Source organism: Bombus fervidus, chromosome 9, assembly GCF_041682495.2.
Source record: "Bombus fervidus isolate BK054 chromosome 9, iyBomFerv1, whole genome shotgun sequence".
Taxonomy (NCBI): domain Eukaryota; kingdom Metazoa; phylum Arthropoda; class Insecta; order Hymenoptera; family Apidae; genus Bombus; species Bombus fervidus.
The window spans coordinates 12,668,010-12,687,735 of NC_091525.1; the positions used below are offsets into that span (position 1 = coordinate 12,668,010).

Genomic DNA, 19,726 nt, shown 5'->3' on the forward strand with positions numbered 1-19,726 from the left:
AGCGCTCGGATGTTGATTCAATTTCAACAAATTTTTTATAGAGATCCTAATTCGACCTTGCATCCAAGAGTAATTTCTCCTCTATACATCACAGATCGTAACTTAAAAATCTGCCGATATTTGATTCATTAAATTCGCTAGACTCTTTAAAATTGCCGTTACGAATTTTTTAAATTACAGTTTACGTTTTTAAACATTCCGATCTTTAATATATGCGTGAGATTAGAGTCGAATCGCGATTGGTTCTCTTAAAACGGGCAATCATAGTTCAAAATTTGAAACGTTAGTGTCTGGTCGCTGAAACCTCGTACACGTAACGTTAGTGCTGGTGGATCTGATCGAGAGAGGCCAGAGCTCCTGGTGATGTGGCGATGTGCGCGTCTGCGAGAAACCCGTTTACCTTTAAACTCCTCTCTCGTGGTAGCGACTCTATCGAGACGCGGCCGACGCAAAAACCGTCCGAGACGAGGACGAAGGAATCGCGGCGAGAAACGCGTACACCGTTCCGGACGGCGCGGCGACGTGATCAAAAGCTGGCGTGAACGGGGTCACGATACCCGGACCATCACGATTCCATGGAATTCTAATGGATTTTACCTTTTAATCGACGGTCCGAAGATTTAAGTATTCTTAAAAATTTAGGTTTGTAGGATGCGCGTAAACGTCGTTCCATATTTTCCTAACGCAAATTTTAAGTTTTAATTTTTCTTTTCTTCTTTTTTTTCTAAACGAAAGATATAAAAGACGAGAAAGAAATTGAGGTATTTTGGAAAATTTTATTCCTACGTTTAATTATCGAATCAGAGGCGTAGACAGTTTTTTAAATTTACTTTCCAAATTTAGAATACGTAGAAATTGTAGCTGATATTTTTTCTACGACAAATTTTAACATCCGATCGTCGAATTACAAAGGTTTTAAGTATTTTCACGCAACATCTACGAACGTGGGTGTATATATGTACACTGTACGAAGGATACAGTAATTTTCTAATAATTTCTAAACTTCGTCGCGTTTCCTATAAGCGTTGTAATACCCATAAACGTAGGTGTATGTACATTGAAGTGGTCTAGTTTACTGTCAAAACACCTGTTCTTTTCGTGACACATGTAAGAGCATAAAGTGAATCTTCGTCTATTTCGAAAACGGTTGGAAGTTTGAAGGTTACCTCGATATCATATCAAGCGTTAAAAGTGTTATGGCTGGTAACTTACAAGCACACTTTTCTTATATTTGGAAATAGGAGACTGTTGTCGTAAGGATTTTCATTTTCCATTTCTTCGAATCGTTCATTTCGAAGCTTCCACGTTTCTATTCTAATTTTCTATCCAACGACGCTATGTTAGGGATTCTTGAGAGGCCTAGTTCTCTATTCGAGAAGCTAAACTCACAATTTTCTTGGAATTATTATTGTCCGTTTCAAAATTCTCAACTCGGCGGCAGTTTGCCACGCACAACCAAAATATCGAATAAATAAAAGAAGGTTCGAGAAGAAGAAGAAGAAGAAGAAGAGGAAGAGGAAGAGGAAGAATAAAAAGACATCAAAGAGCGAAAACTCAAGCCAAACCACCTGTACTAAAAACCGCAAGACTGCGAGAGATTCATTCTCCATTTCATAACTCTCAACTCGATGCATTTTTTTAGCAACCTGGTCGAACCACGATGAGCGGCTGATGGCGGAGCGAGCAAGCCAACCAGTCGCGGGCGAGCAAAGTTGTAACGTAGGAACCAAAGCCTCCCACGATTATATTCCCGACCGAAAAGTCCGAGGTCGATGATCAAGGCGGATGGAAGACGTGGCCAGCGTCGACGAGAGTATGTACAAAGGCTCGAATTTATGCCGCTCGAGAAGACGGCAGCTGCGTTTTCGATTTTTCCACCAGCTGTTGGCACGGTGTCTCACGGGCAGGGCCGTAGACCTTCGTTCGTCCACTCGACTAGCCCTTAAAAAGCCGAAACGTACAAAAGGTGGTCCCTAGGGCGGTGGCAGTACAGGTCGAGACCTTGTTCCCTCTTTTTATCGTTCTCTCTCTCTTTTCTACGTATCACCCCTTTTCTCCTTCTACGTGCTTGGTTCCTGTTCGTTCGAATCGACAGAAAATGCTTTTGGTACACCTTCAGGAGTCCTCGAGGAATCAGGGAACTCAACGCGAGAGAGCGAGAGAGCGAGAGAGAGAGAGAGGAGCACCAAGGAGCTTGAGCTGCTCTCTATCGATCCAGGCCGCTTCGTATCACGAAACTGGCTGGCACCCTGGAGAGAGCGACCAAGAGACGAAAGGGAGGGAAGACGAAGCGAACGAACGAGGAACAGAGAGGAAGAGGGATAGAGAAATTTCCACTTCGTTCTCCTCAAAGGATGCACGGGATGGACTCGCTGGATTTTCTATTTTCTATCGAACTTTCTTCGCGGACCAATTCTCTTTTCTCGTTATTGTTCCGGCTGATTGTTATTCCAACGTTTTACGTATCGTGTATTTTATATATTAGCTCAGGCGTTCTACTCCGAGAAACAGATTGGCAGATCGAAACGTGTAGAGTTATTCTTCACGATTCGTTCAATTTTGTTTTATCGTCGATCGACCTATTAACATCTTTGATCGTTTACTTTCTGATAAATTACACCCATCGCGTGTTCCCTTGCTAAAACCGAAAAATTAAGAAAAACACGGAGTTTATCGATACCTTCTCCATCATTTTTCCTACGATAAGAATATAACAAATGTATGGACAACGCGTATTAATTGGACGTAGCGTAGAGATAACTTTGATCAAATACACGTTGTTGTTCCAAAGAACGTATAGTTAAAGTTTCATTTCGAAAAAAGGGACATTTGATATGAAGCAATCTAATAGATACAGAGGTGTACAGTTCGTTCGGATTTATGGCAACATGGCCGCTATTGATTGAACTGGGAAACGATCAGACGACTCTCTCTCTCTCTCTCTCTCTCTCTTTCTCTATGGAGTTGATAGTGAATGGACTGGTCGAAAACGAGTTTTATTTCGATGTTGTTTTTGCATCTTGTAGGGCCAATGATTTATTATGTTATTTATTATGTTATGAGAAATTACAAGTACCGGTGGAGGAGAAGAGTATTCGGTAACCTAGTCTAGAGTAGTATAGGGTAGTAAATCGGAATTAACTCTTTCATGGTACGCGATCCACGATTCACGATCGTACCACACGTATAATTGTCGAAATTTATTACACGTAAAACAACTAAAAGATAAGCGTACAGTTAATAAAGATCGAGGTACGTACTTGACCTGCAGAGCCCTTTCGCGATGTAATAAAAGCGACGTAAGAAAATGAACGAACGATTTCAAATATAACTGTTTTTTTTTTTTCTCAATAAAATTTCTGTAATTTCTGACGCTATGTATAAGATATATAAGAAATACATATACGTATATACTTGTAGTATTTTATCAATAATAAATTTCAACTCTTTATATGCAGATTGGATCGTTGACGATATAAACAAAGAGAGACTGGGAGATTTTTATTTTTGATGAAAAAGGTATCAAACGCTTGAAAGCGGTCAAAGTTTACGTAATATAGCAGAGATTCGATAGGTATTTTATAAACTGCACACGTATATTTCGAAAGCATAGAACAATAAAAAGAAAGGTAAGCTTGGATATAAATCGAAATGTCAAAAAAATATATTTGCCTATGGCGAATTATTAACAACGTACAATAAGATTCGATATATGTGACATTTATGACATTGTATTACATTTGTCGATTCGCTCAAGTATCCATCGCTCTTAAATCGTTCGTTCCACCATTCTTCTTTCTTTTATTTCGTTATTTTATACCTACGCGTAAATGAATCAGGTAGAAAATTGCAAAGCTTCCTAACGACTATAATACCAACGCTATAATATAAATAGAATATAAATAGAAAATATAAATAGAAATAACCGTAACTTATAAATTTGATTAATTAATTAATTAATAGAATTCGTTTTGAGAAACCGAGTAACTCGGTAAACGATAACACTGAAAGTGAAGTCTCTAGAATTTTCTATTTCCGTAAAAAAAAAAAAAAGAAAGAAAGAAAAAGGAAAAAACAATGGAGTTGGTTTCGATGCGTTAGACGAAGAAGTTGTTTCGCTTTCGAACGAAGATGAGACGAACAGATAGCAGAGGCGAACGATTGTGAAGCGGGAACGATCGACCAGCAGCCTTCGAGAAGAAACGAGGATGCGTTAAAATATTCAAGGTCCACTCTGGGTAAAGAACATTCGACTTCTGGAGGATGGTGCGTTTCCTCGCGATGCAAGAGACCTAACGAGTTTCCGGGCAGCCGGTAACGTTCGTTTCAGTCTGAATAATTTCGACTTTCGATAGAGTTATTTCGATTCTTATTACGTAAAATATTATTATCGTGGATTGGAATCGATCAAACAACGATGCGATGTATTTTCGGTAATATTTTAAGAGCTTTGTCATTTTCTTCAAACATCGCGAATTTTACCGTAACGTTACACGAAAGATATATTTTAGAAAAAACAAAAAGGAATTTCCGGATAAAATTAGATTTGGTTAGAAATATCCGTATGCTTTCAAAAATTAAAGTATAATTTAATAAATAGCCGTAATAAATTGTCGAAGAGAACTCTGGTGAAAAAAACATTCAACGTCCTCTGATTAAAAAAAAAAAAAAAAAATAGTACTATGATATATCCTACGGGTGGGATAATTTGATTAGAATGTAATAAAAATGAAGAATAGTGATTTTTCGTGATATTAGAATTTATCGTTCTCGACCATGGAATTTATAGTTTGGTTTTCTAGTTAACGCGTAAGGTGATTAACGTGCTATTTGGGACACCCTGTATATTTACATTTGGAGCGCACCCAGCATCACGAGTGTGACTCGTTATCACCTCTGGACTGTGTTTTCCACGCGACAAGTGTAACTTGTAAGACACAGGGGGTTAATTTGATACAAGCGCTACTACGATGTTACCCCCAATAAGAGAGACGCGAAAACCAACTGTACTAACGTATCGATAAATAACGAGACCATTGAAATAATCGAGCTTAGATAGCAGTGAAAGTTTACCGGATTGTTTCTTCGATAGTAAAAAGAAGGCGAATTTTTCTTCTTAGCTTTTCTAAAAATATTAGAAGAATGTACATATTTCATATTTCACGGCCATAATTCGATAGTAAATAAGATTAAAGAAATCTTATGGAGAAATCTTATACGTAGAAATAATGCTGTAGAGATCTTCAAGGAACTCTTCGAATACATCTTCAAGTTCCAAAAACAGGCCACAATTTGATCGTAATCTTATATCAGAGATATAGTTCAACTTGTATTAAACTTTGAATTTAATTATCTCATGGAACATTATGTGATTATAGTTTCATATAAGATATACCTTGGTATTAAGCTGTTAATAATTCGATTCATACTGAACCACGAAATATAATTCCATAAATTCAACCAATTTTGTTATATTAAAAGTATTCTAGCGAAATGGATACAAAAAGAAAGAAACACGGTATCCGGTAGAGGCGCAAATAAAATTCTTAAAGGATTAACAAACCTTCCTCGGATGGCCCATTTCATTTTCTCACCACGCCACGCCAACCTTCTAAAACAGCTTATATTCTCACTTCATACTAAGCTTCTCGAATAAACTCCCCCTTCTTAACCTTATTCCATTTATTCCGTTAGTTTCTACGCTCAAATAATCCGTGTACATATATAGAAACTAGCAAATTCCTTCCGATACTAAAAAAAATAAAATAATGCTAAAAAAACGACGCGCGTTTGGCTGCTTTTTCATCGGAATAGTCTCAATTCGATTCGTCAAAATAGTCTCATTGTTATAAATAACGCGCGCTATACGTTGGATATCTTATAGACTTTTGCGTATTGTCCACGTTCTGTGTATTTTCCCACAAGCGCGTAAAGACTCGCGCTTTATCGACAGGATTTGATTTTTAAATGTAGGATTGTTCGGCAGATTAGAAGAAGATTTGAATTTGGCTGACACAACTGTATCGAAATTTAATCGACCACCGTTGCGCTCCGTATTTGGGGCATGTTCGTCCTTCGCTCGAACCCTTTCCTCGTAAACCACGAGGACGACGACGACGACCAGCGACGCTTTAATTTATGCGCACGTACGTACGGTAACAGGTACCTACGCTTAGCCCTGCTGAACTGGACCTACTGGTTCGAAATAAACAAATAGAATTAAAAGCAACAATCCGGAAACGGGAGCCTGTTCTGCCTCTATCGTACGGTATTATACCGTGGCCTTCGTAGTTGTGCATCCGCGTTTGTTTATGCGAACACAACGACGAGGACCACGGACGAAAAACTGGCGTACACCATCCGTACACGCCGTGTGCTGCCCCTGGTCTCTTATTGTTAGTCGGTGTTGGCAAACACAGGCAAACCGATGACTAACGAGTCCATATTCGCCTGTTTCGCTTTGAGAAATTAGTCGCATGACTTGTTCGTGCGACTCGAACGACCATGGTTTCGTATTTCTCACTTCTTTCGCCTTTCCGTTGAATCATCGCGATTCGGTTTGTAATTGCTGCGTACTAGTCGTCAATAATATAAGAAAAAGTTTCGAATTTTTTTCGTAGATCAACGCGAACGGAATCTTGCTTCGAGCGTAGACAAACGGAAGGTATACATGTCAGGTAGAAGCACGAAATTCTTCGCGAGAAAAGCGAGTAGAAAATGCAGCAGCGAGTCTTTTCTCCTGGCAACTGCCGCTTTTGACATAATGGGGTTTGAAAGCGCGTGGCTGTGCGCCCTGTATATTAGTTTTCTCTGCTATGGAAGATTCTACGAGAATACGAAAACCGTCTTATCAAAATCTTATCGAAGGCACATTGACCAAACAAATCGAGTCCTACCCACGAAAATAACAAACCTACCCACTGTACGTGTAATATTCTATACGAGGCATAATTCGTCGATATAAAAGCGGTTAACGAACCTCTATTAACCGTGTCACCCATGATCCGAGCCAATTTAGCCAGTAAACTCGTAAAACGCGTGCACGCGCCCGCATATGGCGTCGAGGGCAGGCTTTTGCCGGGCTTACGAGTATTTTATCCACCGTTTTTCGTCCCCGCGGGTTTTTCTTCGCGAAACCGACGCAAGGCAACAGCGGAGGAGTTCTCAGAGCCGATGAGAGAGAGAGAGCGCCCGTATGCGTCACCGTGCCCGCATACCGCAGCGGCGAATTACAACCATCCCTCCTCGCCACTGCACCTCCTCTAACGTCCCCTGTAATGATGGATATTGTGGCCAGGTCCCCGAGGGAACTCGATCTCTCGACGATCCACAATCGTAGCCAGGTAAGGAGGAGAGATTAGAAGAGAGACTTGGAAAATCGCCTCTTCGCATAATGTTTTACAAAGGGATGAGAAAATGGCTAAGCAAAGGTCTACGTAGATCTGATCTTTTCTATTTACTATACGCTCGATACGATCGATAGAATCATAAAAATAGGTACACGTTTTAAACGAAATAAGACCCTCATTATCGACCCGTAACTGTAAATCAACAAAGACGTCCAAATTACTTCAAAAATTTTCTTTTAATCCTCTAAAGGGATGGGCTATAGATATTTTATGTCGATAAAAATAAAAATAAAAAAATGTATTTATATATACACGTTTAAGTATGTACGTTGTTGTCGAGGTGAGTCCCAAGACTTTTTGGCAGCTTTAAAAAGATTCTTATCTTTGTACGTAGCTTGTACGTTCGAAGGTAGAAAATTGAAGGAGGACGCCACGTAAGCTCAGAATACAAACACGAAAGTAATAAATTTAAGGGATAGAATTAGTGGGATTACTATCAGGGTGCAAATATGAATCATACGTTTACTAGACGGCTGTAAAATAGTCGTAAAATCGCTGCTTTTGTCTAAAAATTTTAAAATACACCCTTTTGAAAAAATTTTAGATACAACTTGGTATAGCAAACAAAAAATTGAAAATTGACCTGCCTTTCCTCTTTGTCTAACGATGACGCACGACCTTAACGGTCTTCCGCAAATTACAATTTTTTGTTTATTTTCTAAAAGATCCAACTACCGATAAAATCTTATAATACGGTATTTTATATTTTGTATAGTACTGTGAATTTTAAAGATATATATATATAGTTAAATTCAGTATGTAGCTATATGAAAATAAAGTTCAAAGAGAAAAAATGATGAACTCTGAATCGAAGAATTCCATCGAACGTCCGATGTACGTAGCCTAGTAAAGTTCTGAATAGTCGATTTCTCAACTCTAGACTATACTTCATCTGATAAAAAAATCAAGATTATATGCCCCGTATCGCGTATACAAGTATCACTGAATCTATCCTCGTCCGAACTTTGTGTTTCCAATTTCCGATTAAAAATAAGGTTTGAGAACGATCGACAAAGTTGAAAAACAATCCATGACTTGTTTAAACAATTCCATATCCACGCATCCAGAGAAACTTGATCGAACCACGAAACGCTAATGGCCGACTCCAGCGCAACTTTTTATCGCGTTATTGACAAATACCACGGCGGTATCTCTATCTGCCAGTGGAAGAACGATGATGCAAACGAATTTCTTGTACAACAACTCACGCGCGTATCCCAAAGAGAAATACAATACGCACGATACAACAAATAATACGAATATCGCGATTTAATTCGTTAAAGAAAAGCATCGAACGGAGATATTTGCGATCGTCCGGAGAAAATTACGACAGATTTCGATGGATCGAGCTATTAACGTTCGTAAGGCTGTAATAATTATCAACGCTGCTAGGAATTTTTCTATACTAAGAAAATATCACGATCGAACGAAGAAAAATAAAATTAAAGATGACGAATATAATTTACAAGAGGAAAAAAAAAAAAACAGAAGAAGAATTTTGTAGAATCGACGTAGAGAGATTTCGAGGTAAAGAAATCGTACGCGGCAGAAGTTCTCGAGCGAATCGCGCGATGCACGTTGTTGTATACAGCTCCCTTTGCAACGAAAAGAAATCTAGAGTACTTATTTTTGAACGTGACGCATTGACAAAAGACGATCCTGCAACATCTTCGATGACAATACTACGACGCGTAGAAATACACGAATTGCTTCATTTCCATATCGATGAGAATATGTGTGGTCATGGAAGGTTGGTGTATTAACCTAACCTTCTTGTTGCTTCAATATACATAATAAAAAGATGCCGAGATATTTCATTACGATAATTTGTTGCGATCGTCTTAACAAAAATCGATAAATTTAATCTTTTTGTATTAATTATATCTTATATTTATAGTTTTCTATATCGTACAATTATTATTCATGTATATATCGTTCGTAATGATTATATTATAATAAACAAGGAATCCTCTTTTTCTCTAACGAAGTATCAACAATGTACGTATTATTACTATAGGATATATATATATATATATATATATATATATATATATATAGCTTCTTTGTTTCGATGGTAACAGGAATAAAAAAATTTGAAATTTGCTTTCGTTCGATATAGAAGGCTTACATCGTGTTTCTATATTTATCACGTGAAACGGTATATTCGTAAGTTCATCGGTTTCGAGTCACACGGCAAAATTATTACTTGTAAACCTGGCCTTGATTTTACAACACTCGCTCATCTTCGGTAATTTTGCGACGCTTCGAATGCAAGCTTCTACCGCTTTCGCGAATAGTGGCATATCTTGCGTTAAGTCAGCCTCGTAACGTCCGTCGTTCGAATGACTCACGAAGATTTCTTTGTAAGCGTTAAAACGCTTCTACTTTGAGGTTTACATTTTTTAAGTTGCGCCGCTATCACGATAAAGCAGCGATGCATATTCCAGTGACGTAAATTTTTAAAAATTAATCGCCGACGCGAAGAAAATTTGAAAACAAACGTTTCTTATACGAAATCCATCCAAGTTCAACGTACAACTCTGTACGACGTTTGATCGATCAACATTGTCCTTTGCAACAAAGCATTACCTTGCGAAATCGCTTTTTGTTTCCTTCAATGCCATCGTATCTTTTACGTGTTTCTGCATATTCTTATCAAAGGTATGGACAGAGTTTTATCAAAGGATATTTCGAAGCTGTTTTACAAGATACTCGATCGAATTCGAATATTCTACTCGTATTCTACGTTTATACCGTTATGACATTCGTTTGTTCATCATTTAAATTCCATTTGCCTTTAATCGAACTCGACTACAATTTCTATCGCGTTCTCCGCTGCGTTCTATCGGTCATTTTCTAGCCCATTGAATTTTTCTCACACTGAAACTTGTCTCAAGTTCGAGCAACGATTGTTTTATTTGTATTCTCGAAGATTTCTTCGTTTCCTTAGATTTTGCAGAAACATCGCCGTCATTAATTGTTTATAAATTAAATTTCATGTTGAAAAGTCTACCGTAGTTTAGACTTAGAAAAAGACTTATTAATTAATTATTTACGTTAATTTCCTCCCACGAACGCGTAAATTTATTTTATACAAATTCCAAGATACAATTTCATTAAGGTTCGTCCTCGTATAATTTAAACTTTCATTCGTTAGTTACTCCATCAATTTTTCAATTCTTTGTTCTCAAATCAAATTCGCACTTACCGCAACTACGAAGCTCGTAAATTACTTAGACGCTATCCTATTCTTCGTTCTTAATCCTTCCCTCGAATTTAAATCTGCAATTCTATATGTAATATCCTAATTTCTCTCTCTACAATGTCAACAATTACTTTAATACCTTTTCCTATTTTCTATCTTCTAGTTATAAACGTGAAACTACAATCCGATAATATTCCAACTTATTTCCCTACGATATGAAATACCAGTTAGGCAAATTTTTCAATTTCACTCTTTGAATATTTTGTAATTAAATCCTATTTCTATTCGCCGGTATTCGATCGAAATGGAAGAAATCAGAAAGAAAAGAAAAGGGAAATCCTCGACAAACCGTATACGTATGGATCTGTATATAAACGACCATTTCACGGATTTATATCGACGATTTCATCAGCTTTCCACAGAAGAACACGCATTCTTCCCCGAACGTTCGATCCGCTTCGAGGATCGAAAGACGTCACGTCATCGGCAAGATTAATAATACGTCACGAACAACGACTATACACGTCACTTTCACGAAAAGCAAGACCGCAAAGTACGTAGAAAGACCCGTATCGGGGTCCAACGACCGCGTTCGAGGGAATTTCTCGATTTCCGTGGGGTCGCCATCGAAAATTAGGAACAATGCAGAGCTATGACTCTGACTCAGGCTTGCTCGTTTCTTAGTTTCGAAAGATATGAAATAGAAATGCTTACAAACATGGAAGATCTTAGAAACTTGGTCGTGTACTAAGGTATAAGCTCGAGTAAAATATTTGTACGGTACAAACTACCTGGACTATCCTAAAGGCGGTCGAGAACGGAAAACCTTCGAAATTGTATTTAACAAATATCTACAAAGTACAACAGTAATTAAGTTTGGTTTAAGAATTCTTATTGCTTATGTATCGTTTAATCCTTAGAAATCCTCTGCATCTATACTAATCGCTTACGTGTTTAAAATAAATAGGAAAAAGAAAATGAATAGAAAATTCCATAATAATTTCGACGAACAATTCTTATATTACCAACGTCTGCGTCGATAAACTTTTTACTACTGTAATGTTTGATTTCTAAAATTACAAAATGCTGTATTTCCATCAAACGTAGTATAGCATATTTATGTGTAATATAATAAACCGTATACCTCGAAGAACCATGAAAAATCTATAGAATTCTATAACAACAACGACTAAGAATTTTTATAGTCCAATATTTATGCCAACAAAATTCTTACTATCGTAAGGGTCGATTTACAACCCTCGTACCAATTGCCATGTTCCCATCATTCGCAATACAGTACTTATATATAGTACAATTCCATAGAAGGGACCCTTCCAACTAAGGATATACGAAGGTACCGTTCGGTGTACGGGCGAAGTGCACTTCCTGAAAAAACCCAGGTGGACCTGCTGCCTTTCTTCAGGCACCACCTGCCTCTGGCTGGTTTCAGTCCCTCGCAACAAGTCTTCGACTCCTCGCATACATCGTTTTCCTGAACATACTCTCAGGTAGATAGCAGCGAAAGACGGTAGGCTGGCTTAGCTGGTTGATTTCGAAACGAGAATACGTCAGCCGTAATTCCATGCGATTCGCATGGAAAAAACGAAGCTTTCGGTTCAAACGACGTTTTACGGAAAGCGACGACCGGAAACGGTGCCCGCACGGATGTAACGAAACATCGAGTTGGACGATGCATCGCGTGACGTCTTGAGAAATTCTGATGATTCATTGTGTTCCTCGCTTTTGTATAATATATATCATATTTTTTTTTAATTATATTCAGAATATAACATTGAACAATTTCTTTGCTTTCGCTGTATTCTACGTATCTGTAATAATTTGATCGATAATAATAACAATAGCCGTTTCGACTATTTTTATGAAAAAATTCAAGTATATTCTAGAAATTTGATTAAATAATTTTAGTTCTGAAGATATCTGTGAAAAAGTAACCAGCGTTTCATAGAAATTTTAATACAGAGTAGATGCATAGAGTTGTGAATATTTTTCTAAGATAATTCGTCCTGTAATTTTATTGTTTACGATTGGTTTTGCGAATGACGAATTTTTAATTGAATTTTTAAGAATTTTACAGCTTTTGGAAATAACTTGTAATAGATGTAATAGAAATAGAAAAAGATGATTGCTGTAGAAATGCGTAAAGTTAGGTTAAGTTCTACACCGAATTATATTTTCCATAGAATATAGATGTATGTTCTATATTTTAAGACTTTCCAGAGATCTCCGCCTACGTGCAATTTGAAGGACTGCGAACTGTTGAACGAAATTTCAAAACTTTCCCTTATTACCTCAAATACATATTCCAAATCTGTAGTAGTACGCATCAAAACTTTAAAGTTAATTATTACTATATCTACTTTAAATCTAAATTTAAAGTTAATAAATTTTCTTTTAAATCGTCGAGAAGGAATGAAATAAAATTACGTAAAAAAGATTAACATTTTCTTATTGGAATTGTGAAATGTATATTCTGAAGATAAAAAAAAATTAAGGTAAACGACGAGGCTTAAGTCGATTTTGCCTCGCTTCCGGAAATTAACGTTTGGAACGTGATATATTCCATGTAAACTCAATTTTTCTTATCTTTTAGATTATATATTATTTTACTCTTCTCTCTGATATGTATTTATCTAATTAAAAAGAAGTTTTCGTTATCAATATTTTCTGTATAACAATGTTAAATTCATGTAGGAACAATACGTTTCTTATAAAAAGGTTGAAAACGAGTAAATTACTTAAAACTGTAACTTTAATTTATGATAATAGATTTTAAGACAAACGTAAAATAAGATATACAATAGAGTTTCGAGTTCAAGGTGGTTGCAACGTAACCAGTGACCAAAGCAAACTGATGAGCTAAACAAAACGTTTCTACGTCGAAGCAGCGAACATAACCTTACATTTCTTGAAAAATAGGAAAGAAAGAAGAATAGTGAAAAAACTATTGTAACAATAATTCAATTTATTCGTCATATTTTATTTCTGATTCTCTACTATGAATAAAGAAATAAATTTCCTAACTTCGAGGCCAAAAAACCAGAAAATTTTGGTCAAGATATTAAAGCATACCTTTTAACAACCATAGAAGAACGTTATTATTACTATCTAAATGTGACATTTCATTTTTTAATTTCCTTGTCCGCTTCCCATGGCATTTCAAATAAATAATTACAGTATCTTTTATTCGCTAAGAAATACACTTTAATATTGTGCACAAATTCGTCGTTTCTGAATAGAGTAAGAAATGGCCCTTTTCTGCAATTCTCCTTCTCTCGGTTACTAGAACGAACACGAAACGCCACGGTAAAAAGATTCTAATCTAGCGAGTACGACGACGACATGCGAAAGAGAAGAGAAAGAGCGACACGAAAAGACAATAAGTGGAAGAAAGAAAAATATTGTTTATCGCATTGGTATCACATTTCTCTCTTGGTAGATGCTGCATGGACAGACTATCGTTCGGTAAAATCTTTCTCGAAGAAAACGAAAAGAAGAAGAGATCTCCAAAGAAGAGCATAGAGAAAAATATAGGCACAAAAAAAAACGTATCTATGCTATCGATTAAAATTATTAGCGATATTACGTATTTTAGTATTTAACATGTTCGTATTATTATCTCGACGATATTACGCGACAAAATTTAATTCGATTAATACGAATTTTTTTCCAAACGTTAGATAGAACGACTTCTACGCGTTAAAAATTACGCTATTCGATGGTTACAGGCTACAGCTTCGACAATATATGTTTCGTGATAATTTCGTTCGCCAAGCGGACCTAACTATCTAAATCGCGGTTGTTTTTCATTAGTGGGAACAATGATTACGATTCCTTCGGCGAAGCATTTTCAGAGATGATGAAAATACCCCGGGCTGGAATATAGTCGTAACTAACCTTTCAGCTCTATGTCAGTCGACAACGCACACGATCGGTTCGATTCGGTGCTTGGTTTATCGACAGAAATAAGGACGATCGCCAACAACGTCAATTTCCTCGATTTTAACAGAATACGGCTTTAAATTCTGTTGTGTGTACAGTGAACCGGATATCGAACGAAATTTAAATCGTTATCTGCCATCTGACAGGAGAAGAAAATACATAACCTCAAAATAACTGCGATTATCGTATCGTATCGTATCGGTATAATAGGGAAGAGATCGCGTTAAAAACTATTAAAATTGTTAAATTTCTTTGTCATGGTTGAAAAAAATGTTTTCACAAATAATAACGATATGTCAATTTTAAGAAAATTTCCATACAAGTTTAATTTTGGTATGTGTACTATGTTTTGGGATAATATTAAATTCCTAAATCACAATTTTATCCTTTAATTGTACTAAGAGAAACGAGCTATACACGGGTACAAGTGCGAAGGTAGCCTTAAATACAGTGTATCACTTGTATCGGTATTTCTCCGTAACGTTTTTACTGCAATACAAAGCGCGAGACCTTGACGTACGAAGACAAGACAGTCGGCAAAATAGCTTGCCAGTAGACCTTACGATATCTGAAAAATACGTAAGTACTTATTTATCGTCACACGGGTATATACGTAAGTATGCACGTAGTCGTGCGAAAGATAGTAACCGCACGATTTTCCCTATTAAAGTCCCTGTTTGCTCACTCCGAACGCGTGACGAGCATGAGTCGCTAGAGAAGCATTGACGTAGCCGAGAAAGAATCGAGCGAAACGATCGGAGCAGATAACAGCGGAAAAGGAAAAGGTGGTCTGACAGCGCCTATCTATCAGATTAAAAAGCAGCGGTATACATTGTTCCGTAAATCGCTTGCAAGTCGTGTGTACAGAGAAAAGCGTTTCCGGTGTACGTTCTACGAGATACGAAATGCCCGCCGGAGGGCGTATCGATTCGAACAAAACATTTGTGGCCAAGTACAGTAATGCTCTTGCTAACTGGCCACAGGTCAAGATCTTATCTGGTCAGTTATCGAGGCAGGTACATGCATGTATGTATCATTAGAAAAAGTTTAATATCTCTCTTTCCTGTTAAATCTGAGTCGAATTACATGTACAGTCGTGCCTTGTGAACTGACCGTCGCTATCCCCACCAATCCAGAACCGACTTAATGAAACGAATCGTTGATGTCACCTATATATGTAAAATAAACAAACGTGCCAAATATTAGTATCTTAATCGTAGTTGAAGAAATCAGTTCCAAGAAGTGGTAGGGATAGCGACGGTCAGTTAAAAAGAGAGAATTCTGAACAGCTAACGCGACGTTATTGTATACGTTTCCGAGCGTGTCCTAGTATGTCTAATAGTAACTGTTCCAAGGCTTACGTTTTTTTCTACTAAGGCTGTATCCGAGATATAATAGAGACGAACGTTAGTAATCGAGAGAAAAACAGTGGATGGAAGTTTTTCCTACCGTATGGGGTAACACTCCCGCGTCGCTGTCATGCTCGATGTCACCGTTGCTGTGTTCGAGCGTTCGAAAGCAGAGACCACGATGATAGTATCAGACGCACGTATACACTGTGTGTGACACCGTAAAAGGCACACGCATGTATGCACGCACGCGCGCACTGTCGAAACACACACGCACGTACGTAAAACAACCACCACCACCGCTTGTGATACACACGAAACTTATGCAAACTTCACCCGTTCGTGGCGCGCGACAAACTGAGACGAAATGCGGCTCACGCTAGACTAGAAGGGGAGTTGGCCGCGTGGTGGGAAAAATTGGCAGTGGTGGGGGAGACCAGCCGCATAAACGTACACCACGACAAAGGGGCCCCGCACTTTCGCTTTGCGGCGATACGGTCGATACGTGCTCTCTCGACCACGTGATAAGAGTTTACTTTTTCCTTTATTTTGATTTATCTGTATTCGTGAACGAAGAAGATTACGATGTTAAATATTAGCAAAAGGATACTGATCGATTTATTATCTTAAAAGATTAACGGAACAAACGGGGCCCCAGGAGAATTAAATTACGAAGCAATTGTATTATTCACAGTAATATAGTATAATCGCAGAAGATAGCATGTAGACGATATGTTTTGAGTAATTATTTGTACGATACGTCCATAAAGAAATGTAAGGTTGCTTACGCGCGATTAAAATCAATCGAAAATCAATGAAGGTACAAATCAGACTGGCTATTGTGTCTAGCAAACGTGTAACTTTTCCCATTCGATGGAAAAGAGCGCAAACATGCTTTGAATTGCGAATTTCATACCACGTAACCAATGCACACTCGTATACATAATGATACTATCGATCGACATTAAATGTAAAACTGTACAGCAATTGTATTAGTAGGTAAGTAGATTGAGTTCCTACGTATAATTTACGTATTGTTCACTGTGATCGTGAATCATATCGATACATCGTATATCAGTTGATTTGTTAAGAAAGAATAGAAATAAAAAAGGGAAAATTACTCATCCACGTATAGCGAATGGATTCACGTATGTACATCCCTGGGTCCTACAGGGTTTAATATCGTGAAGGGTAGTCGAGAGGAAGGAAGATAGGGACGACCCTAAAGCGAGGGAGTGCTGATGCTAAAGCCGCGAGCATGAAGGGACCTTCAAATAAAAAAAAGATAGGACCTACTGAGCAAGCGAGCGAACAAGAGAGAGAGAAAGAAAAGGAAAGAGAATCCGGTCCCCCTTCTTTCGAGACCAGGGAAAGGCCGCACCCACGCAGTTCTTGAAGATCATGTTGGGTCCCCGCTGGCACAGCCCTGAGCGTGTAAGTAAACACGCCAAAGTTCTAGTACTTGAACATGGAGCGAACATTTTCCACAAGGTTGGATATCCCTCGTGAAACACGAATGCTGGTCACTCGTGTAAATTCATAGAAAGCCTTTCAATTCGACCATTATGGGAAACGAAATAATACACGCAATAAGAACAGAATATATATTGGAAATTATAAAGAAATATATATTGGAATTGTTTCAAAATTGTAAATCGATAGATTAAGTCGAGATAGGTTATTTTCATGTATAAAGCGCGAAAAACGTAGAACGAATAAATTGTTACTCCAATCTTATGACACTTGCATAATATCGACGAAGTTGCGCTACGTTTTTACTGTGCAACATCTTCACCTTGCCTTTAAGGCAAATTCACATTTGCCTGTGTCATAACAGTTATATTATAACAATACTTGAACGTAAGATAATCAGAATGCACATGCTTGGCTAGCGAGTTGGTCGCTTAGGTTAAGCCAAAGTCAACACGTGGCAACGCCGCGCTACAGCTGTCATACACGTCACGCATCGAGTCAAAGCTCAACTTATTCTACATAAGTGTTTTATAAGAGTTGGTCGAGGAGAGATCTGTCCCTCCCGTTACGCGATACGAAACGAAAACGACTATGACTGGGAAGAAGTTGCACGCTCTTTGTTCGACTTTTTGATCGGTAGGAAAAATCATTTCTCCGTTAAAGGACAGCATTGTACGGTCAGAGTACATACTACTGGCTCTGTGTTTGGGGCTACCCAGCGTTACCTCGTAACATTCTCATGCCATCAACTTCCCTCTCCCGAAATCCCAGACGGGAAAGTGAGTTTCGGAACATGATTGTTAATTTTACGTAACGTACGACTCGGTTGCTCACTAGGAACAAGTTTCCCCTCCTGCTTTTACCCAGATCTCCGTTCGATATCCAACTTGAATTTTCTCGACTGTAATTTCTCGATGAATAAAAAAGCGAGGTTATGTGCTTTTTTTGAATTTCCCGCTGCAATTCTCACGCTCTCCGTGAGCATAATCTTCGTTCTTTCTCTCTCTCTCTCTATCTCTCTCTTTGTTGTTGAAACAAGTTGCGGTACAGACTGCGACGGTGTGTTCGAAAAACAAACTAACGTTATCTCGGCGCAGCGATGTTAACTTTTCAACGAAAGCACCGAACAGACCAGGAGCCAGTGAAGAAATAAAGAGGGATTGACAACGAAAGAGAGGATGGAGGGATAGGGTTAGTCTGTATCAACTGTGCACCCTTATCAATTGGAAAATTGGTGTGTGCAGTGGGAGCGGAAGAGGAGGGGATTCGACTACGTTCAACTCGATTTGGTGGGGGAAGAACGATTAGGTTTACGCGCCTGCTAGGGGCGTACATATCAAAGGGTCGACGTAGGGGCTACTGTACTGTACTGTGTACAGGGAATATTAGTTCAGATACAATTTTCGTTCTTGTACTTTCATCAACTTCGCCTTTCGAAGAATCCTTTAAAGTCAGAAATTATTTTAACGACCTGCATTGTCTATGCACCCTCGCCGAATTAGGAATTTCGTAGCGGCCAAACCTGGTGGCGAAAGGGAAGGGGTTTTCTCGGTACAAAAAGCAGGGGCGTATCCAAGGAATAGAATTGGAGGATCTTTGTGTGCACGTTGTGAGAGAAACCGAAAGAACCAGCAAGTGAATCAGCGAGAAAGAGTACGGAGAGGGACGAACGCCAGTAAGGAACGGAAGAAGAGCGACTCAGACGTCTAGGGCGCATGCGTCACTCATCGTGGGCGTCGGGAATGTGTTGACACGAGAACTCGAGAGAACGCCGTAGCCCTAATGCCATGACGCGACGGCCCGTGTTATCGTCGATACGGTTCCCATACTGCGGGTCCGCCCCGTCCTCGGGAAATCTGGGTCTTTCATCCTGACGAAATCGGGTCTCTGTCGGAGTCAACTCTCTACGGGGATTGATGATTCAGAAATTACTGTGCAAATGATAAACAGAACAAATAGAAATGGGCTAGACATGAATTGGAGACGTTTTCTAATCTTCACCTGTGAATTGTTATATACATATATCATTCGAACATACATATATATGTCTTATTCGAGTTAATATCTGTCTTGACATATTCAATTATTCACTTGTAATTTCCTGTGGAACATTATTGAAGAAGTATTCACTGTGGAATTCTTATAAATTTTCATCGAAGCTTTTTTTCTTTCGCTTCCAGAAACCTATTTTTCAGGAAACTTTTATCCGATGTTTAAAAGCTTGTATAAGTATAGAGTTAGCCGCGAAACTACAGGGAATGATGTTCTCCACGCAGTAAATTTATATTGGACTATAATCAAATAAGCTGGCCGCAGAAGATATCCATATG

The 19,726-nt window shown here is 38.2% G+C and overlaps 1 protein-coding gene and 1 long non-coding RNA gene across 8 annotated transcripts in view; one reads left to right on the forward strand and one right to left on the reverse strand.

Moving 5' to 3' along the window:
- The window catches only part of Mura (ring finger protein murashka), a 35,996-nt gene that overhangs the window by 14,242 nt on the left and 2,028 nt on the right, over positions 1-19,726 (reverse strand). For 3 of the 7 annotated variants that reach the window (XM_072011189.1, XM_072011187.1, XM_072011184.1), the window contains exon 1: positions 16,024-16,805. The exons of the other annotated variants lie outside the window; for them this stretch is intronic. In XM_072011189.1, the coding sequence (XP_071867290.1) occupies positions 16,024-16,055 (32 nt within the window). In that variant the 5' untranslated portion in view covers positions 16,056-16,805. Of the gene's footprint in view, positions 1-16,023; positions 16,806-19,726 lie in introns of those variants that run through there. 7 annotated transcript variants of the gene reach the window in all.
- LOC139991233 (uncharacterized) lies at positions 17,852-19,533 on the forward strand. Its single transcript, XR_011800765.1, has 2 exons — positions 17,852-18,807; positions 18,899-19,533. It is a non-coding gene; the product is annotated as an uncharacterized lncRNA (long non-coding RNA).